General features: G+C 36.3%; 1 protein-coding gene across 3 annotated transcripts in view; it reads left to right on the plus strand.

The window, feature by feature from the left end:
- Nucleotides 1-23249, plus strand: part of NSUN3 (NOP2/Sun RNA methyltransferase 3) — a 59668-nt gene that overhangs the window by 25567 nt on the left and 10852 nt on the right. For all 3 annotated transcript variants that reach the window (XM_015543734.2, XM_042999103.1, XM_042999104.1), the window contains exons 4-5: nt 1341-1495; nt 2221-2342. In XM_015543734.2, the coding sequence (XP_015399220.1) occupies nt 1341-1495; nt 2221-2342 (277 nt within the window). The remainder of the gene's footprint in view (nt 1-1340; nt 1496-2220; nt 2343-23249) is intronic.

The raw sequence follows: 23249 nt of genomic DNA on the forward strand, positions 1-23249 counted from the left end.
AACAGGTTTTTAAGGCAGCCAGTGTAGAGGAGATAAAATTTTGCTGAGACTGACATAAAACAGGTTAGTATAAGTAAAGCATATAAATTTTGTTTAATAGAATTGTACATGTATATGGGAGTTGCCACAAGAAAACAAAGATCCAAAAAAGTGGCCAAGTCTAAGTGCTTATATTACTAGGTTGAACATAAAGTGCCAGTTGTGGAAAAGTAACCTATGTGGGGGAGAAGACAGAAAGAATTTTTAACAAGGTCTATTTGTGCAGATTTCTCTGGGCCCTAACTCCTCATTTCTTGATGATCAGAATATTTCTTTCCTTCTGGTATAGGGAGAGTGTCTGTCATGTGAGAGTTCATCTCCGGCTTTCAGGAAGAAAAAGGAAGGCAGAGATGCTCTTTGTGCATCTGCTGTTATTCAGGTGCCTTTAACTCAAAATAATCAACAGGGCAAAGTGGCATGTTTTAGAGATGCATGTTCTGACACAAAAGGAAACTGAGACTCTTAAAGAAAGCTAAGAAACTTCCCCAGAGTCTTATAGCTCATAACTTGAGCCCATGATTTCCCATAGAGCCAACAGCACTTTATGTGTCTTTTCCCATATACCATATACTTTCTTTTACTTAATATGTTCTTTCCTGGAAGGAGAAAGAAGAAAGAAAAGGGGAAGGGACAGGAGGGGAGGAGAGGTAGAAAGGGAAGGGAAAGGAAGAGAAGAAGTAAAGGAAAAGAAGGAAGGGAAAGGGGAGAAGGAAGGAAGGAAAGAAAGGAAAACTGGGGTGCCTGAGTGGCTCGGTTGGTTAAGCATCCAACTTTGGCTCAGGTCATCATCTCAGGGTTGATGGATTCGAGCCCCATCTTGGGCTTGGTGCTGATGGCTCGGAGCCTGGAACCTGCTTCAGATTCTGTGTCTCCCTCTCTCTGCTCCTCCCCCACTCACTCCTCTGTCTGTCTGTCTGTCTGTCTGTCTCTCTCTCAAAAGTAAACAAAACAAAAAAAAAAAAAAGGAAAAGAAAGATCATACACCAAATATATCATTTGCTCTTTAGAGCTTTAGGGGAGAACTGTGTTTGAGGTATTGGTTGCATAGCATATCTTTAGGAATCCATAATTAAATTTGAATGAGTGTGTGGTCAGAGCTGATGGGCTGTGTAAGGCATGACTATTATAAATTTGTGTGTGTGTGTGTATTGCTATTTTTTAAACATAATCATAATATTTATCTCTGCACCCTATTTCTGCATGATTATGATGAATTTCTTTCTGAAATTTATTTGGTCAAAAGTGGAAATTTAACAGTTCCATTGCATTCAGTTTAAAACTTTTTAATCCTTTATATTTAGGTTATCTTCACTGTAATGAACATGATAGTCTGAGATTGAGGTGGCTGAGGCAGACGTTAGAATCATTCATCCCGCAGCCTTTGGTAAATGTAATTAAAGTGTCTGAATTGGATGGCAGAGAAATGGGAGATGCCCAGCCTGAAATGTTTGACAAGGTACTGTTATTACATTGTGACAAACTGATGGACTCCCAATGATACCGCTGTTATGCTGCTTTGTTGTTGTTGTTTTCCATCTGCTTCCAGACATAGCCTGATACAATTTCTCAGTACTCTGGGAAATTTTGATAAAGTGAACAAGGAAGCAGTTTTTATTTGGTGGTCAGCATGGTTCAAAGGAAGCGGTAACATTGGGATTGGGGATTATTGAATGTTTTTCATTTCCAAGTGCCTCAAAGATACTCAGGAAAAGATCAGATGTTATTTGGGTCAGTGTACAAACATGTGCACTGTATTGCTTTAATTTGGTAATATTTCATATCAGCATATGACAGTTGAAGAAAAAGAGAACATTTCAATAAACCAAAATTGAAATATTAGTTCTTAAGAGTAAATGCTGAGAATTCAGAAATATAGTTATGTCTGTTTAAAATGAGTAACTTCTGTAAAAATTTTTGCTGTAGTTGTCAAGAGTATGAAATGTGATTATATGTTAGTAGACTTTTAGTTCTCCTGTTATCTACCGCCCCCCCCCCCCCGCCCCAGAAAAACAAACCCTGGAAGTGTAAAGTATTACTGAAGAAAGGTCATGAAGAATTTAGCATGATATATTTTTGGCTTTAAAAGAAATGACTTTATTTATTAGCTATTTTTTTTTATCACATTTTACATAGCTTCTCCATGTACTACGTATTTGCATCATATATCCTTTTTTTCTCTAGGTGTTAGTTGATGCTCCGTGTTCAAATGATCGAAATTGGTTGTTCTCTTCTGATTCTCAGAAGGCAGCCTGGAGGATAAGCCAAAGGAGCAATTTGCCTGTTCTGCAGATAGAACTCTTAAGGTGAGGGCTATTAATACAAAAGTTTATTCCGGCTTTTAATGTAATTTAAATAGGCATGACAAATCATGACACAGAGAAGTCCCCAAATGGAGGGTTTCCTGTGTAGGTGTTGGTAATTATTCCTCCAAAGGCTGTATCCAGAAAATTCTTAACCTTTTTCCTTTCAGCTCTCCTGCTCTAAGGACTCACTACTCCTATCCACTCAATGAAATTTGGTATTGCTGTGTATTGTCATCTAAAATTGTTTGCATATCTGGGCCGTCTCAGATCTAGGGTTTGGCACCCTATTCTTTCTTCAGGACCTGAACAGCACTCCCATAATAGTAGCTTTGGACCAGGTTGTATTTTGTTGGTAATGGACACATTGTTCTGGATGAGTCAGCCTCCTAGGAAGTTGTAGTTTATTGTTAGCACTTATCTACCCTTTAAGAGTTTTCTAGAAGCATGCGACCACCAAGAGATACTTGGCTTTCCTCTAAAAAGAGACACTGTGGGACATACTGTCCTGGTTTTAAAAGAGATTTCTACTTATACTCCACTCTCAAGCAATTCCTGTTGTTTAATGCTGAACAAAAATTCTCTGAAATATTTAAAATATGGTTAAATGATGCATTATCACCTATTATCTCTTACATGTGGAATGAGAATGATTAACATTTTGTATGCACTGCTGACAATGTGGTTTGCTTCCAACTTCTGATTGATACACAACAATGAATACATGCCATTATCTAAGTATTACAGTCAACTAATATGTAGTCTTGTTCTTGTACTGGATTAAGTATCAGCTCATTATGGCTATTCTGGTTAGTACCCATTAGAGGGTTCTTGTAGACGTTACTCATCTGGCATTTAAACTGTTCATATGATTCCAGTGTCAGCCTTTCATCTACTAAACCCTAAGATATTTTGAGAATTTTATATCACTTTTCCCCTTCTACCTCTTGGGTTATTAGCTTTGGCATGTTGATCTGGCTTCTTGGTTAATTATTCCAGCTACTCTGGGCCTTGCTATTATTATAACTTATGCCTTGTAATAGACAATAAGTGTTATGATGGCTTGTTACCATTGTGACCTCTAATTTTTTTTAAAGTGTGATTAAGCAACCAGGCTTCCTGGGAATATCATTGTTCTTTCTCTCATGAAAAAGCCTCCCTATACTTCTTTTTCTTCCTGTTCATTATTAAGCTTTTTGTGTTTTATATTCCGTCGATTGCTTTTCCTCCCATTTTGTCTCAATTCATGGTAATCTATTTTCTGTTCCCTTTATTCTTCCAAATATATGCTTGTTAAAAATACTAAAGATCCATTAAATGGATAAATAGATATTTTTCAATTTTAATTTTACTTGATCTCTTGATAGCATTTAAAATATATATTTTATTATACAACTATTAAATGCAAACATTTTCATTGTAAACAAACTCAGATAATAAAAATGAAGCAAAAAGCCCCCTTGGATGTAGACCCAGCCAAATACCAGCTTTGTTCACTGAGTTAATTGTTGGACTTAAGTTTGGGGCACACTCTTCCAAACTTGTTCTATAGCTCATTTTACAATTACATGTTCATAGAGAAATACATTAAAAAATAACTGCTATCGTTGTGTATATATTGATCTGAAACTTGCTTTTTTGTACTTAATTTTTCTTAGTTTTTTTTTCCTTGTAGATTTACTTTGTTCTTTTCAACTTTTGTGAAATATTAAATAGCGTCAGTCTATCCTATGCTATTTAATCTTCTAATTTTGGATGTTTACATTATTCCTTTTTTTTTTTCTTTTTACTTTTTAAAAATGTTTATTTTTGAGAGTGAGAGAGAGAGAGACAGACAGAGGGTGAGCAGGGGATGGGCAGAGAGAGAGAGAGACACACACAGAATCTGAAGCAGGCTCCAGGCTCCAAGCTGTCAGCACAGTCTCATGCGAGATCATTATGTTATATATAACATCATATAGCATTACAGTCATCATCATGAAGGTCCTGCATTTATATAAACCTCACATAGGCACCTTCTTATGCCTTAACAACGAAGGCTCTTCCTTAGTGGCCCCTCCCCTCCCCTCCCCCATTGTCTTAGTCTCCAAAAGGAGTGGCTTTAGCGCTACATCATTTTAGTAGCATATCGAACAGGTGCAAAACTGACCTCTCAATCACTACAGGTGTAGATTTTCATGTAATCACATGGGGAGCACCATCATACTAGCTGTCTCGTATTCTTTTCCTTGAACAGCTACTCTGCACTTCCTGTCCCTGATGCTTGGTCTGTGTGAGAGTTTTCAGAGCCACTTAGACTAGTTGAAACTTTGGGTCCCTTTGCTGTATGATTATGATGATACCGGGGAAAGCGTGGGATGCCCAAGCTCTAGGCACAGAAAGCAGTTCTAGTTCCCTGACATCTACAAGTCTGGGAGTTAAAAAGATAAAGGAAAAAATGATAACTCTAGCCACTTTCTCTTGTATCACCTGCCCCTGACTCCAGAAAATGAAATATGTGTGTGGGTGTGTACACACATATATAGTAATTTTCTCATAGCTCTATCACCATACCACATATAAAGAAGTTTCCTACTTTCTTCGAAATCTTTTTCACCTAGTTATTGCCTTACCTCCCTTTAACAAAAGATTATCCTTTTATTCCACAATAAGAAATAAAAGGCTTCAAATGCAAACATATGCAAGAGAGTAAATATATTGATGTGTGAATTTTAGTCAAAAGTATAAAGGATTGATAGTAGATCCTTATTTACATTTGCAAAGAGCAATTAGAAGGCAAGCAAGCAAATATTGCCTGTCCTGATATTGTGGACAGAAGATGGCACTCAGGAGGGAGAAAACAAGAGGATAATTGAGAGGCAAATAAGGAAAACTTTTTGTACTGTTTTTTTGAAGACTAGACTTGTATTTGCATTTGTCAGCTGACAGGTTATGGTACACAAAGATACTTTATGTTCTCTATGGCTGTATATTCATTTACGTTACCAGAAATCATTCATATTTATATTAAATAGGCCATCTACACACTGTTTACAGTTGTAGCTTTTGAAAACACAATACTCTGTAGCCAAATATTAATCTTACATGTTTTTATGAATGTGATACCTAAATTAAAATTGGTACTTTTTAAAAGTTTATTTATTTATTTATTTATTTATTTATTTATTTATTTATTTATTTCAAAAGAGACAGAGAGAGTGAGCAGGGGAGGGGCAGAGAAAGAGGGAGAGATCCCAAGCCGGCTCTGCACTGTCAGCGTGGAGCAGGAAGCGGGGCTTGAACTCACGAACCACCACGAGATCATGATCTGAGCTGAAACCAAGAGCGGGATGCTTAACCTACTGAGCAACGCAAGTGCCCCTAAAATTGATATTTTTTTAATAGAAGTTTCTTGATTTACACTTTTTTAAAAGACTAATATTAGTAGATATGTCTTTTTTAAAAAATTCTTTTAAAGATTATGCATATAATCATGAAAACAGTTATCAAACCTGATTTTTCTTTTTAGCATGAAAAGCTTATTAGAGGGCATAATGATGACAGGAGATAGATACCAGAGCATATGGCTTCATTGTACACTTTTTGAGGACCCTTTGATTTATCCATACAGAAATGGAAAAATTAGACTCTTCTATTTAATTTACAATACAGGAAGATAAAACTGTATACAACTCTCTTACACATCTGTCCCCAAACCATTTTCAGAAGATGAGAATGTAGGACAATGATATAAGGAATAATTGAACATAAGACATTTTTATTAATTGAATACCGTTTGAAAGTGTATCTTTATTATCATTTCTCAAAATAATTTCTGAGAGCAGTCATTTCTGTTACAAACTGTGTACATACATAATCAGGTTCTCTTGCCTCATTTTTATTTAAATGTATTAGGATAAACAGAGTGAGAAAATATGCTGAAAATGATATACATGTTGTCTCTAGAAAGTGCCATGGTGTTTGTGCAAGAGAAGTTTACATGATTTTTAGGTGGGAAAGCATGAACTGAAGAGTATGATTTATAACAAAAATATTGGTATGTTATTGCAGTAATGTATCATGTCATCTATTTACCCAGAGAAAATCAATCACATTTAAAATACTGACCCCTTCTGGTTCTCTTTTCTCACTACTTGACAAGTAAAATCCAATTTGTGAACTCATTGAAAAAGGAAGCTTAGATTATTCGGTAACATTTTGAAAATTTGTATAAATCATCCAGATAACTATCCTTAAAAAGTGGTACTCTGACAGCAAGAATTGTGTTTTAAAAGAAACATTAAAAAAATAAAAATCACCAACAATTCTTCTGTCATGCTCTTGAGCTGAGATAAGGGATACCTGGTGACTGTGAAGCCTGAGTCTTCATCATTCATCAACACAGTGACTAAAACGTTGATATATTCATGTTGGAAAAATAATCTTTGGACATACAGGTCTATTAGAATGGAAGATTTCCACCAGTGTTTCAGTTATGTATATATTTTCTTCTTAAAGGTCAACTAATTCAGTTAGCTTTGCATACTATCATGATATGCTTAGTCATATGTTTGGAATCCAGAAAACACAAGCAAACCCTTAATACCCCTACAGCTACTATTGCTACTGCTAATACTTCTCTTACTCCCCTACCTCCTCCTTTTTCTTCTTTTTCTCAAGTTAGATGGCAGGAGTCAGAGATTCTCAGATTAAAAATCTGTTATTTGTTTGAGGCACCTGGGTGGCTCAGTCAATTGAACGTCCGACTTTGGCTCAGGTCATGATCTCACAGTTCATGGGTTTGAGTGCCCTGCGTTGGGCTCTGCGCTGATAGCTCAGAGCCTGGAGTCTGCTTTGGATTCTGTCTCTCTCTCTCTCTGCCCCTCCCCTGCTCACACTCTGTCTCTTCCTTTTTCAATAATAAACATTAAAAAATTTTTTTAAAATCTGTAATTTGCACAAAGTACACACTTCTTTTTATTAAGATTGTACAGATCAAAATATTCCACATTAAATACAATTGTAAAAGGTTGAAGAGACATCCAAAGTTTGTAGCTATTGTATTTTCAACACTAAAAATGTCTCAAGTATAGATTGACAATATGAAATACAATCTTGAGTGTTATGCTAAGTGAAATAAGTCATACAGAGAAAGACAGATACCATATGTTTTCACTCTTATGTGGATCCTGAGAAACTTAACAGAAGACCATGGGGGAGGGGAAGGGAAAAACAAGTTAGAGAGGGAGGGAGCCAAATCATAAGAGACTCTTAAAAACTGAGAATGAACTGAGGGTTGATGGGGGAGGGGGGTGGGAGGGAGGGGAAAGTGGGTGATGGGCATTGAGGAGGACACCTGTTGGGATGAGCACTTGGTGTTGTATGGAACATGATAAATTTCATATTAAAAAAAAAGAAATACAATCTTGAAAATAAGATTTTATCAGCATTTATTAATTTATCCAACATTTATTAAGTACTTTATATCAGAACTTTGCTAGGTATTGCAGATACTAAAATATATATGAAATGCTCCTTGTTCTCAAGGTCCTCAGGGCAATTGTTTTAAAATGCGGCAAGAATGTGGTAGTAGAATAGAGCACAAAGGGAACAAGAGGAGGGACACCCAACTTTGGTCATGTTAAGGATGGAGTATGGGTGTAACAAAGTAAATTTTACAAAGTAAGCAACAGATAAATATTTAAACTGAAGAGGTTTATTCTAATAACCTTTCCTAACATGGAAGTAGTATAGTCTCATAAAACATTTGAAATATACAAAGAAATATAAAGCAGAAAATAAGCCACCCATTGAAACTTACACCGACTTAACTTCTTTGACTGCATATAGTATTTATAATAGAAATCAGAATAGAATTCAGTATCTTTGTCTATTTAATTTATTATGATCATGTTAATTATTATTTTTAAGAATTTGAGAGAGCGAGCATGTGCGTGTGCACAGGAGGGGCAGAGAGAGAGACAGAGAGAGAATCCCAAGCAGGCTCCATGCCATAAGCACAGAACCTGATGCCGGGCTGGATCTCATGAACTGTGCGATCATAACCTGAGCCAAAACCAGGAGTCAGATGCTCAACCAGCTGAGCCACCCAAGTGCCCCATGAACATGTTAATTAGTAAATAGTCTTTGAAAATATAATTTTGAGATGACTGCATATTAAATCCCTCATTCATTCATTCATTCAGGTAGTTAGGAGTATCAAAGACTTTCTTATGATAGGATATCATAAATGCAAGAAATAGGTATAGGTACAAAACATCCTAGTGGAGGGGCGCCTGGGTGGTTCAGTTGGTAAAGCGTCCGGCTCAGGTCGTGATCCTGTGGTTCGTGGGTTTCAGCCCCATGTAGGGCTCTGTGCTGACAGAATAGAGCCTGCAGCCCACTTTGAGTTCTCTCTCTCTCTCTCTCTCTCTCTCTCTCTCTCTCTCTCAGAAACAAGTAAACGTTAAAAAAGAAATCCTAGTGGAGATTAAAACAGCAGCCTTTTCAGTGATCCAGGAAGAGCTTGATAACTCTCTGGGAAAGAAGTTAGCAGCTGGGCTGTGATCCATTTCTCTTGATTTCTATGGAGGCACTCCCATGGAAAGAAAGAAGGCAGGTGACCCAGTTAAACATGTTGATAACTGACCTCCTTGGTGAATAGACTAATGAATTTTGCTGTCAGGAGAACTCCTACTTATGTCATTTTTTGAGCAGAATATCCCTGATTAGGATTGTGGTAAACACAGCCTAGAATCTGTAGATTTGTGAGGCACAGCTTTCTGGAGAACGTCATTCAAGCTTTTCAACTCCTTAAGATATATTAGAAATACGACATCTCCCCATTGTGTGAACTTACCTGTGAACTTTGCTTAGAGAACTCATCTCTTATCTGAGCTAGAAAACATTCTGAGCTAGAAGCTCTGTTTGAGCTATTCTGAGCTATAAGCAAGACTGAGGTAGCCACTTTGGATGTCCCTGCTTCTTTTGTGCTCTTTGATTACTTGTGTACTTGAAATTATTAATATATCTTGATAGTAGGTAGGTTCATGAGAATCTGATTTGACAATCCAGTCCTTTGTATTAGCTCACCCTAAACCCCAACCCGGTGCCTCTGATGAAACCTCTTATTCCAGTCCCACATCTAACTCTTAGAATTCATTCAACTAATCAGCAAACACTTAAAAAGTAAAACCCCTTCCCCTTTATATCCTATGCATTGAAACATGATTAAAAAGATGAAAGGGTAGGACTTGTGCCAGAGGTTAGTCAGGTCCAAGAGAACAAGAAAGTTTGTGATGTTCCATGAATAGTGATTTTTCCATTTTGGCTCCATCACTAGTAAAAATAATAACAGTGGATACCATTCATTGACTACATTAGCTACTTCTCCTCCTTGTTTGCAGAGGCTCAAGTAAGTAGGTGGAGAGTCTTGCATTGTTTACTCCAACAAAATGCCTACCCCTGCCTTGTAGGTGGAGGAGGAAGAATCTCCTCTGTCTTCATACAAACATGTGGCAAGGTTGGTGACAGTTCTCCCCTAACCATATATTCTTTCTAGAAGTATTTATTGAGTTCCTTTTATGTTCTGGGCACCAGTGGTAAAACAGGGCAGATTCAAATTTTGTTTGAATTGGCTGCTATTATTTTGTAGGTAATTAACCATCCATTAGTTCTGATTTAGGAGTTTCATGTCTTCTACCAACATCCCTGTAACTGGCATGCTACCTGTGTAACTTGCAAGAAGGATGAACATCAGTCCCTTCACAATTTTGTGGCACAAATATCTCCTCCCATATTGTGGCATGGTGGCTCACCCTTTCACTCTTCTTGGTGTTTTGGTTCTTTTATTTTTGTTTTACAAGAAGAGTTTATTGCTTTTTGTATATAATTTATTACATCTATGTCTTCTTTTAGGATTAATGCTTTTTTGTGTGCCCTATTTTAAGAAGTCTTTTCCAAACCTCAGATAATTTCTTGTGTTATTTTCTGGAAGCTTTATTTTTTAACTTTTACATTTAGGTCTATAATCCACCTCAGCTGATTTTTGCTTAGTAGTGGGAGGTAGGAATCTTATTTTCTTTTCTTCCGTCTTTTCCTTCTCCATTCTTCATTTTTTTTTTTTTTTTAACTTTGCGCATGGATACTTAATTGTCCCAACAGCACTTATTGAAAAGTCTGTCCATTTGCCAGGAGTCTGTAGTGCTACTTCTTTTGTAAATCAGATGTCCACATTAACATCAGTCTGATTTCTGTTCTATTCAATTGCTTTATTTATAGACCCAACAGCTAATGCTACACTGACTTAATTACCATGGCATTAATATCATAATATGTAGACACAGATATTCCCTTGTTATTTCATTCTGTTTTGTTAAGAGTATCCTGACCATTTTCAGTTCTTGCATCTTTATATACATTTTAGAATCAGCTTTTTAAGTTTCATGAAAAACTTGTAGGGATTTTGATTGGAATTACATTAAGTCTACCAATTCAGACAGTTTTGACATTTTCCTGCTATTTCACGATACTGAGAAATTTATTAACTCTAAAAATTTATAGATTCTTTTGGATTTTCAACAAAAGCCCTCATGATTCTATAATATGTAGAAATATATATAGGTGATTTTTTTTCTGGATTCTGTGTGATATTTTGCTTAGGATTTTTTCCATGTGTGTTCATAAGTGAAACTGGCCTATAATTTTTCATTTTTGAAATATTCTTAGAGTTTGGAATTAAGGTTATAGTAGCTTCATAAAATGAATTGAAGAGTAGGTTCTCATTTATATTCTCTGGAACAGTTTATGGCAAGTTGCAAGTATTTTTTCCCCCTGAATATTTGATAGAAATTGCCGTGGAAGCCATGATGGGCCTGGAATTCTGTGGGAAAATTTTTGACCATTGATTTAGTTTCTTTAAAGGTTACAGGACTCTTAAGTTTTCTCTCTCTCTTTTTTTTAATCAGTTTTATGAGAGTTTGTTGTTAAGTAATTTTCCATTTTATCCAAGTCAACAAACTTACTGACATAAAATTATATACAGTATCTCCTTATTATCTTCTTAGTGTCTTCAGGATTTAAAATGTTCTCTTTTATTTTTGTTAATCAGTCTTGCCTGAGGTTTGTCAAGTTTTATGTCTTTTCAGGATCTAGTATTTAAATTTGTTCATCTTTTTTTTTTTAATATTTGTGAGAGAGAGAGAGCACACAGGTGAGTGGGGAGGGACACAGAGAGAGGGAGACAGAGAATCTGAAGCAGGCTCTGTGCTGTCAGTGCACAGCCTGACTACCTGACATGGGGCTTCAACCCATGAACCTGTGAAATTATGACCTGAGCCAAAGGCAGACGCTCAACCAACTGAACCACCCAGGCACCCCTGTTGATCTTTTTTTACTGTGAGTTTGTTTCCAGTTTCCAAACATATGGGTATTTTTTAGCTATCTTATTATTTTTTAATTTTTATTGTGATCAGAGAACATGCTATATCAGCCTGTTGTTTTCCTCTAAACAATTATTTACAATAGTGGCTTTTAACCTTTGCTCTATAAAGACATAGGGATTCTGTAGCACTGTTGTAGGAGCCATCTTGAGGGGAGGGAGAGGGATGACTTATACTAACTAGATCCAACTAGTGGCGTATCTTCATCTGGTTAAACTTGTAGGTTGTCATTTGAAGAAAGTTTCTTTTTACTAAAGAAAAAAAAAAGTTTGAAAAAACTTTAAAAGACCACTTAAATCTGTAAGAAGCAATCTGTCTTCATTTATAAGCATGTTTGCCATGGGCCAAAATTTAGTCAATTCTGGTGGTTTTCTTCAAAGCTTTTCATTAGTTCTTTTTCTTTGTATGAGTGAAGAGACAATATTTGATAGTAGATTAGAGACCCTACATAAAAGTTAGGCAGACCTAATGTGGTCTGTTGTCACTCTTCCTAACTTAAACAACACAAAACTGGCTTCCTTTATATTCAGTCTCAGCAGAGAGCTTTTCAAACTTAACCAACCCTCCTGTGCTCATCTTAATGAGGTAATTAACAATTGAGAAAATATACTAAAGATCTCCAAGTAGAAATGTATAAGAAATGTATTAAAACTTGTTTATAATTTATTTCAGGAGTATCTAGCATCTTTTATCACACCACTCTACCACATATAAAAATACTATATAAAAAATATTCATTCTTCAAGGTAAAAAGTTCTGCCAGTGGAGAGGAGATAATTATCAGCATTATTTTTGTTTCTTAGGTTGATAAAGGAATAGCTGCTGGGTATGGCATCTCTGAAAATAGCAAGCTTGGTCATGTTTCTCTATCTTGAATTTGCAGAACTTCTTTGATAATAAACAGTTTGATATCTAGAAATTTGATTACTTACTGTGAGCATAGTGAAGGGTACCCTCAAGGCTTGTAAAATAATACTTTTAAAACTGATGATAGCACTAGGTAACTATCAACCCAGAAATATCTGTGTTTTAGATGCTTAAAGTACCTGAAACTTAATTTTGAATCTGCATTTATTTGATAGATTGTACATGAGCTTCAACTTTTCACCTTAATGTTTTCTTTGGTCATAGTACATAATAGTGGTATTTGCTTTCTTAGACTGCTATTTGCCAGCAGAAATAGTAAACTGATACAAACAGAGTGGAAATGATGAGAAACAGGCCATGGAAAAATGAAAGAAATAAGGAACAAAAATAGAAAAATTCTAAAGGAATACGAGAAGCCAACAATGTAACATGGGAAAAAAATATGGGATGATAAGGAAAAATAAATGAAATGGAAATATCCTGAAATACTCAGAGGAAAAAATGATACAAAAAATAGAGGAGTTAAACTTTTAGGATTGTGGGGGGGACAGAAAAGGAACAACTTAAACTTAAAAGCTTTGTGAGCTCCTAACAGTTGGCTAAAGTTGTGGTTTTATTATTTGTTAAATTACCTTGTAGTAATTAAAATATTTAGTATATCAAATTAGGCTAATAATTTTTTTAAGACTAGATTTACTTTCTTCCTTTTAAATCCAATTGTCTGCCCCCCACACGAACTTTCTCTGTTAAATTTCCCTTGTGTATCCAGAAAGACAGCGTCAGGGATAACCTTCATTTTTAAGTATGTCTTAATGGTATTTTTGGTGTCTAAAAGGGTTCTGGTATTAATTCCAATGTGGTAGTTGTGGGGGGGGGGGAGTTCTCACCCACACCACTAAGGAATTCTCTGTGATATCAGCTAGGTGTCCTACAGTTTAACTCAGTCTGACACTCTCTACCTGCGGTGTCACATCCCACAGGTTCAGTCCCACAAGGCTGCCCCCACCCACATTTCAGATGCCACTTACAGGTCCAGGTTTGTCACCCTGCTTTTAAACAATGGGCTATAAATCACAGGTTCCCATGACCCCCTTGTTGGTTCCGTTTGCTAGAGCAGCTTATGGAACTCAGAGAATACCAATTCTATTAAAGAAGACAGAATTAGTAGATACTGGTAATATTAGAGATATCTTCTAAAGATAGAAGATAGATATTGGTAATATTTTATTACCAATTCTATTAAAGAAAATGATAAAGGATACAGATGGACATCCAGATGGAAGAGATGCAGAATGTAAGGTATATGGGAAAGAGCAAGAGCTTCCATGCACTCTCTGCGCATGTCATTCTCTCCCAGCTTCTCTACATGTTCACCAACCCAGAAGCTCTCTGACCTAAACTGCTGGGTTTTTATGGAGCCTTTATTATGTAGGCATGGTTGTTGATTAAATTGTTGGCCATTGGCAGTTGTTAAATCTTCAGCTCATCATCCTTCCCTAGGGATTCGAGGGTGAGGCTGAAAGTTCCAATCCCCTGGTCATATGACTGGTTTCCCTGGAAACCAGTAGCCTTCTTTAGCTGAGGTCCAAAGTCATCTCATTAGTGTAACAAAAGAAACCTTTGTTACAATCACTCTTAGGAAATTTCAAGGTTTTAGGAGCTCTGTGTCAGAAAAAGGAATGAAGACCAAGATCACAAGATCTTATTATATATTATATACCACAAGATCACAATACCACATATCTCAGTTTTAAAGTAGTGGCCATGGTTTTCCCTATGGAAAGTCAAGTTCATTTACTAAAATTTACCAAACTATTCCATTCAATCAGAATTGAGACCACAATTGTTATGTAGCAACCTTCCTTAATAGATTATTTTACTTTTTTTAGGAGTTTATCTACCCCTGTTAGTAAGGGAAAAAACCTTCCATTTTTATAAATATCTCATTTTTATAAATTACCTGTTGGCAAAAGCTTTATTATTTTTTTTCCAAATAAAGCCTCTGGCCTCTTAACATTTCCATCTGTTCTACAACATGAGAGTTGTAGTTTGCTTGAGCTGTTTGTTCCCTACTCAGAATTTTTGAGTATTAGTTGCAATGAAGCGTATTTCTTTTGTTTTACACTGAAAAGTTCTCTGCCTGACCTACCTCTTAATTGAGGTGGCATTCATTCATTCATTCATTCATTTATTTAATGAATATATTTTGAGGACATACTTTCCAGTTGTGCTATACATGAAAAAAGCAACAATGCATATCATATAAACCCTGTTTTCAAGGAGCTGAAAACTTCTTGCTTGGGAAAAATAGAAGAGGAAGGAATTTCATGGGAAGTCAGTGGAAGTTTCGGAGATTATGTGAACTTTGAAATAGGTCTAGAAGGATGAATAAAAGTTTGATTGAAAGGAAACTGGAAAATAATTATGTAAGCATTAGAATTTACTAAACACCTAGAAAGATGAGGCAAAGAATGAATTTTAACTCCTTTACTGACTTGATAGTTACTTACACAATACTGTCTCATTCTACAGAGACCAAGGTATTCCTGACTGACTGTTAGTTAGGGTTTGATCAGAGAAGAATCTCTGTAAGTGAAGTAAGGGATCTTCTAGGAATAAGATCTTACTGAATCCATAGAAGCTGGTTAAACAGTCTGTAGAAGTTGTGTATAATTGTGCCTCTACTTCTGGTGTGGAACCTGAAGTTAACCAGGGCTAGTAATCAGCACACAAAGTGGGGGGGGGGGGTAGTACAAAGACACACTAGAACCCAGAAGGACAGAGTAGCCACGTTTTTCTAGCACCAGAACCTTCATAGGTCTCTTATCACCTCTAATCATCTGTTTATAATGATATGGGTGATCTGCAGACTAGCACGTGCATTTCATTATGGAACTGCACAGGAACATGGTCTAGAATTCAGGGAAGCTGAAGGAAGAACCCATAATTGCTGGAGGAGCTACCCCCTACCCCACCTACAAGTTGAGCCAGTGGATCTGTAACATGTGCATACACGAGGCTGTATGTGCGTTCAAGGAATTTTGACAGTTACATAGGCATGTGTAACCCACAACCTTATCAAGATATAGAATATTTCCGTTGCCCAGAAAGATCCCTGGTGCTTCTTCAGAATCCATTTGCTCCACTCACCAAAGGCAAACGTTGTTCTGACATCTCTTACTGTAGATTAGCTTTGCCTGTTCTCAAACTATATAAAATGTAATCAAACAGCATGTATTCTTTATTATCTGGAATTTTTCTCTCCGCATGTTTTTGATATTTATTCATGTTGTGTATATCAGAAGTATGTTCCATTTTCTTGGATGAGGTGTGAAAGAAACATCTTTGTTTTTGGACTAAATCCCACTGTCCGAATAAGAACATTTGCTCAGAAGTGCTAGAGCGAGACTTGAGGCCACTGTCTTATCTCTGCAAGAGCTGCCTCTTCAGGAATACCTTTTGATCACTGCTTTACTTTGGGGCATGGAATCTGTCGACTCTTTCAACCCTAGCAAGGCCCAAATTATCGAATTTCTTTGTTGATTTAGATTATAACCCATGGGCAGAGAGCCTTCCTTAGGAGAGCTGTATTCCTTCCAGCGCTCCTTCCAAATGACTGCGATCTTTTCAGAGCTTTCTTTCATTAACCTAGAGTAACATTTTGAGATTTTGTTCTAGTCACCCTAGAGTTCTATAAGCTTTGTTTAGCATATGGTCTGTCTTCCAAGATATGATAAACAATGATTTTATTAAATGTTTTTCTATGGCATAATAAGGGTTACTGGCTGTATTATTCTGGGTTCTCCAGAGAAACATAGGATGTGTGTATATATACAGAGAGGAGTTATTTTTAAGGAATTGGCTCACATGATTATGGAGGCTGGCAAGTTCAAACTCTGCAGGATGAGTCAGCAGACTGGAGATCTAAAGAAAAGTTGATGTTGTGGTTCAAGTTTGAATGCTACCACCTGGTAGAATTCCTTCCTGCTCAAGAGAGGTGTCAGTCTTCTGTTCAGGCCTTCTGTGACTGGTTGAGGTCTGACCTCATTATGGAGTGCATTCTGCGTTACTCAAAGACCACCAATTTAATGTTGATTTTACCCCCAAATACCCAGAATAATGTTTAACCACATACCTAGGCACAATGGCGTAGTCAAGTTCACATATAAAATTAATAGTCACTGGCTTTCCAGCCGGTAGTATTGTTTGAACATGCCCCCTATTGCCTTCTTACTAAGCCAGTTCTACATTTTAGATTCTGCTAAAGCAAGTCCACGTTTGGTGCCAAATTCTGTATAAGATCATTTTCCGATGGAGAAAGAAATAGACAAAGGGAAAGACTCAAAATAATAGTGACTTAAGTGAGTAAAAGCCTGAGTAGGCTTCTCAGGGTTGTTCCAGCAATCAGTTGATTGCCAGAGTCCATAATCATCAGAGATCCAGGCCTCATCTTTCTTCTATCTCATGCTCCAAGGTGGCTATTCCAGCTCTTGCTGTTTAATCAGCATTGCAACTAGTAGGAAGGAACAAAAGAACATACCTCACATTACTTCTACTCACATCTCCTGGGTCATACTTAGTCCTATGACTACCTTTAGTGAAAGGCAATTTAGGAAACTAGCCTTAACTGTACCTAATTAAAAATTGCATTACTACAGAAGAAAGTGAGAACTGGTATTAGGGAACAGTTAAAAGTGTTTGTCACAAGTTGGAAATCCCTTGATCAGATAACAATAACATTGGGAGGCTACAAAGATTTACAAGAATACCCTTTAACAAGAAAACCAATTTGAAAGAATTTTACAGTAGTCAAGAATTAGATGCCAAAGGCCTTAACTAACTGAATAGTAGGGAGATGTGTGGTTAGATTTGCAAGATAATTTCAGTGGAAAATTAGTAGAACTTGGTGATTGATTGGCTCTGGAGTGGGAAGGAAAAGAAGGTGTCAAGGGTAACACCTCGGTTAACAGCATGAACTGTAGAGCTCTATTGCCTGGATTTGAATCTTGGTTTGTGTATTTACTGAGTGGCCTTGTACAAGTTGCTTAGCTATCTTGCCTTGGTCTTCTCATCTGCAAAGTGAGAATAAGAATTCATGTCTCAAAACTTAATTGAAAGATTGAATGAGATAACATGTAGCACATCGAACTTTAGGAAGAAGGGAGCCTGGCTGGCCCAGTCGGTAGAGCATGCGACTCTTGATCTAAGGATTGTAGGTTCAAGCTCCATGTTGGGTGGAGAGATTACTTAAAAATAAAATCTTTAGGGACACCTGAGTGGCTCAGTCGGTGAAGCATCCAGCTTTTGATTTCAGCTCAGATTATGATTTCACATGGATCCAGCCCCATGTCATCGAGCTCTGCACTGACAGCCTGGAGCCTGCTTGGGATTTTCATTTTCCCTCTCTCTCTGCCCCTCCCCTGCTTTCTCTCTCTTTAAGTAAATAAATAAACATTAAATTAAATTAAATTAAATTAAATTAAATTAAATTAAATTAAATTAAATTTAAAAAAATAAACCAAGGATAAAATTCTAGGGAAGACTTATATTTAATGGATAGGAAGTAGAGGAAAGGTGGATAAGGAGGCTGAAAGGGAACTTTAGACTTTTGTAGAAGGAGGAGTGAACAAAGTGTCCAGGAAACCAAAGTTGGGGAATGTTTCTTGAGGTTGAGGATGAATGACAGAATCAAATAGTATGGTAAGATCAAAGCTGAAAATGAACCTTTTAGTCTGGTTTTGTAATCATTTTATCAATAAACTTCTGAGGAAAATAATATTTTTTAATGTTTATTTTTGCGAGAGAAAGGGGGCAAAAGTGCATGTGTGTGAGCCGGGGAGGAGCAGAGGGGGAAAGAGAGATAATCCCAAGCAGGCTCTGTGCCACCAATGCAGAGCTTGATGGGGGGCTTGAACCCACAAACCTCTAGACCATGACTTAAGCGGAAATCAAGAGTCGAATGCTGAACCAACTGTGCCACCCAGGTGCCCCAGGAAAACATATTTTTATTTAAAACTGTGTAAATAATATTTGGCTAAATTAATTTCCAGATTCTTTGGAATTTGGAGTACTTACCGAATTATTCCAAATTATTTGGAATTTTAATGGAGTGACTAACTCAGAGGTTCTAACAGTTGAGTGTAGTTTGTGAAAATTCTTTACAACTATGATTTAGATGTCAGACTGTGGCGAAGAGGTTCAAATTATGTGTCAACATGAAGTAATTGCTTTCATTTACCTCATCATAAATTCTGTGCTATATAGCACTTGAATAGGTGAAGGTTGTATATTCTATAAAAGGAACAGGTAGCCAAGAGTTGCAGGTCATAGTGCCAGACCTATTAATTCTTAGTTTCTTTTTGTTAAAAGTACCTGGAAGTATATGATTATTCCTCACTGAAGGTGAGTATTTGGGACAGTTGAGATGACAAAATGTATGCATGTGGCATGCTCTGTCTTATTGCCCTAGATTCCATACTTATTTTAGCAGTGGTAACATTTGCTTCAGGGTATATAGCAGTGGTAAGGCTTGCAGTCCTTTTCCTGGTATTAGATTAGGATAACAGTCTTTGTGCTGCATTAATTAACTGTGTAACTTTGAGCAAGTCACTGAGTCTTTGTGACCCTCCATTTGATAAATTGGGCCAGAATGTTTACCCTGTGCATCTCATAAGGTTTTATTAAGACTCCATGTGTGAGGTGCTCTTTAAATTAAGTACCAAATAAACATAAGGAAACATTACTAATTAGACTGATCACTTGTCCTTCACTTGACTAACATAGGAATCAACATCTCATTTGATTCCTGGACCAAATCCATATTCCCATTGATTCAGGAATATTCTCTTTTATTCTAAAAAAAAAAAAAAAAAAAAGTAAAAATTTCTTCACAGAGAAACATGTGCTGTGTGTGCAGTGTCCTCTGGAAGCATTTAACCTTTTCAGTTTTGGATTTAGTTTGTCATTTGAGTAGTAAGATACAAAGACTGCCAGTAGTATTCATACGTTTCTCACAGTATTAATTATACAAATGTTTTTCTTTTCTGTACAAGTTGCTAGTAACCTTATAAAGTAGTCTTAAATAGAATCTCTGAAATATGAATTGAATATTAAATGGTTACAGGGGACCAATTTCAGGATTGATGCTCCTATGCTCATTTAAAATTTTTAAAATTAACTACAGTCTTACCTGGTTTTAAAAAAAAATGTTTAATACTAGAGTTTCTAAGAGGAAGGGAATAAGCTTGGGAATATTGTGGCAATAAAGGAATCTTTAAGTCCATTTCACTTGATTGCTTCCCTGTATTTACATCTGAAGGGATGGTAGCTATTGCCTTGATGCTTTAATGTTGGTAGAAGGGAAGAGAGGAAAGATGAAGAATAAATATATTAATCACAGTAATGTTTAGCTGTATTCTTAATTTTTCAAAAGTACAGACATCTATGATTGCTTTACTTCTACACCAGAAATTGTTGTAAGAGGGTCAGTGACTGTCACTTCAAACACGTTACAAGGAAGACATACAAAGATGTTGTTTATCTCCTGATAGTAAATCATGAGGAATTAATGAAAGGGGGAGAGAATCACTTTCTGCTTTGGTCAAAAGATGGCACTATTGCCGCGCTGATTATTTTCTTCTGCAGTTTGGTTCAGTCTTTTTAAATGCAGAAAACAGTTAAATTTAGTGATCTAATTAACACTGACCCTCCCAACAGAATGCCAGATTTCTAATCAAGGACCGAAAGAATAGACCAGAAAAATGGAATTTGTATTTTAAAAATGTGTTAGGTTGTTTTAGGAGCTATTCAAATAACATTCTCTGAGATTCAGAGATTTGCCTTAGGAACAACAGAACACAGAACACCCTACATCATGTTTTCAATTTTGGTTAAGTTAAATAAATACCTTCAGTTTGGAACTTTGATAGCTGCCAGGGTTCCAAGACATGTTAGTTAGAGGTGTGGGGGGGGGGGGGTGGGTTTAGTTTTTCAAGGTCATTGAACTTATGCTTTGATTAAGGAAATAATACATTTTATTTTCAAGGTATGACAGTCAGGTAATGATTTTTTTTACCCCACTCAGCCATTACATACTTTACTTCTTGGTAGCTGGAAGACTGTGGACCAGTCTGTAAATATAAAGGTGACCTCCCTTCTTGTGCTGGGAATGCAATGTCCTCTCATCTTATTTCTTTTTTTTAATGTTATTTTATTTAAAAATATTTTAATGTTTATTTATTTTTGAGAGACAGAGCACAAGCAGGGGTGGGGCAGAGAGAGAGAGAGAGAGAGAGACAGAATCTGAAGCAGGATCCAGGCTCTGAGCTGTCAGCACAACCCAACACGGGGCCTGAACTCATGAACTATGAGATCATGACCTGAACTGAAGTCAGATGCTTAACTGACTGAGCCACCTAGGTGCCCCGTTCTCATCTTATGTCTAAGCCAGTACCTTACATGGCTCTTGGGGCTTAATTCTCTGTTTCTCTTTAAGCAGATCTTTCAAGGATAAAGAGATTCAGTGAAAAGCAGTGAACAAAATGACAAAATAAACTCCTGATAAAAAGGCTTTATTATTGATTGTACAAAGTGTTCTTTAAAAATACAAAAAGAAATACAAAAAATAAAATAAAAAATACAAATGTACAAATCAAAACACTTTTTTAGGGAGAAGGGGGAATCTTTGGTGTATTGAGAGAACACAAAACCAATTTTTTTTCTTACTTGATGTTAGAATAGGAAAACACTGATGGACTCTTGTATACAGACTGCAGACGTACTTATCTGATGCTTTTTAAAGTTAAGATTTTAATGGTTTACTTTTAAAAGTAATTAAATTAAGCTTTCATCAGTTAACGATGTGGCTAATTTATCATGTAGATATAGTACAGAAGATATTTATGTAACTTTGCACTGTAACTCATTTGAATCTAAAATACAAGTCTAAAACCTTAGTCAAAATCATTGAGGCCAGATGTGTTTCAGAATTCTGATTTTTTTTTGGATTTTAAAAAGGTAATGTAGTAGATATTTGGTATGTCACCCACTGCCCCCAGTAGGGCCTGAGGCCACACCCTGTCATCAAACATTAATATGTTTTCAACAAAACCTAGGAGTAGTTATGTCACATGGGCTAAGTCTTGACCATAAATAGCCTCACATCAATTTAGGTCAGATTTTGAGGCCAAATGAGTCTGCCACAAACTTAGAATAACTGTAGGTTGCAGAGCGTTTGGATTTCACAAAGGCATGTAAGAGATAGTAGACCTGAAGTATCGTTCGGGTGTGCTCTGTGAAGTGCCAAAAATCAGCTAAGGTTTTCTGTTTGTAAATGGGAGAATTTAGTTTAACATTTTATTCTTAATTTCATGGCTTTTTAAAGAATATTTTTTATTTTGTTTTTAGTTGCTTCATTAACTAGGTGGTTCAAGCACAAAATGCTTTTCAGCTTATTTCATAATATACTGAAAGACAACCAAAGATTTGGAGACAGTAGTATAGCCAATACCTGCCATAAAGCAACAGGCTATCTAGCATAGGTTCTGTGGCAAGAAAGCCATCATTCTTTTTCTATTAGTGCTTGAGGTAAAAACATTTCCCACTTTATTCTGTGCTATAGTATTAATACCAGCTTTATTTCCTACAGCAGTGTTGTGAGGTAGAATCTTAATTTCTTATTTCAAGTAGTATTAAGCGTGATAACCACTTAGATTGGAGGTTTCTGAAGACAATATATATGTTTCAGGGATATGATAGAGGGATTATATTATGTGGCATATCTGCTTCCTTTAGGAGTACTTCCCCAGTTCTGCATTATAGGCATTATAGGCATTGTGTATTCAGTAATATAGCTAACCCAAGATAATGTCTACTAGTTTCTATTTCACCTTAAGGTATTAGGTTAGCCTTCTACCTAATCTGATCAAAATAATACTTCTGCTCCATCTATTATAGTCAGTCATGACATCTTTTTCTGCCTTCTGCTGGCAAGTATAATTAGCTCTGCTGACCATCTCTCTAGCATCTGTTATAATTCAGTGGTAAATAATGGCAGTCTTAACACAACTTGGTTTGTAGTAATTCGATGCAGTAGAGTTAGTGTTCTGTCATAGATGGAAAATATCCCATTACTCAGGTTCTTGTTAAGCTGTGAAATTTACAGTCATTGAGAAACCACAGGGCCACAGCTCATCTGGAAAAGGTTAGCAGAGGATACCATTATGCCACAATGGATGTTGCTGAGTTAACTTAGTTTTCTTTCCTATTATTAAAAACCAAAAAAAGAAAAAGAACTTTTCATGGACAGAAATTTACACAATCATAGAGAACCTTTTTGCCTTCTACCAGACCCCAGATCCAACATGTCTTATTTTTCTTCTCTAGTCCTGACTTACGTATTTATATGGTCATGACCACAGCTTTGCCAGTTTACTTGTATTATTCAAGTCTCTCTGACTTCTAAATGTGTTTTCCCTCTCTCTGGAATTTTAAATTTCTTACTGGGCTTGTTAAGATCTATTAAGCAGTATCTTTCTTCCATTCTGATTGTAATCATTTCTGTCTTGAAGCATCACACCCTTCTCCCACCATACTGTCTAAAAAATAATATTTGGTCTTTTTATGA

This window comes from Panthera tigris, chromosome C2 (genome assembly GCF_018350195.1).
Source record: "Panthera tigris isolate Pti1 chromosome C2, P.tigris_Pti1_mat1.1, whole genome shotgun sequence".
Taxonomy (NCBI): domain Eukaryota; kingdom Metazoa; phylum Chordata; class Mammalia; order Carnivora; family Felidae; genus Panthera; species Panthera tigris.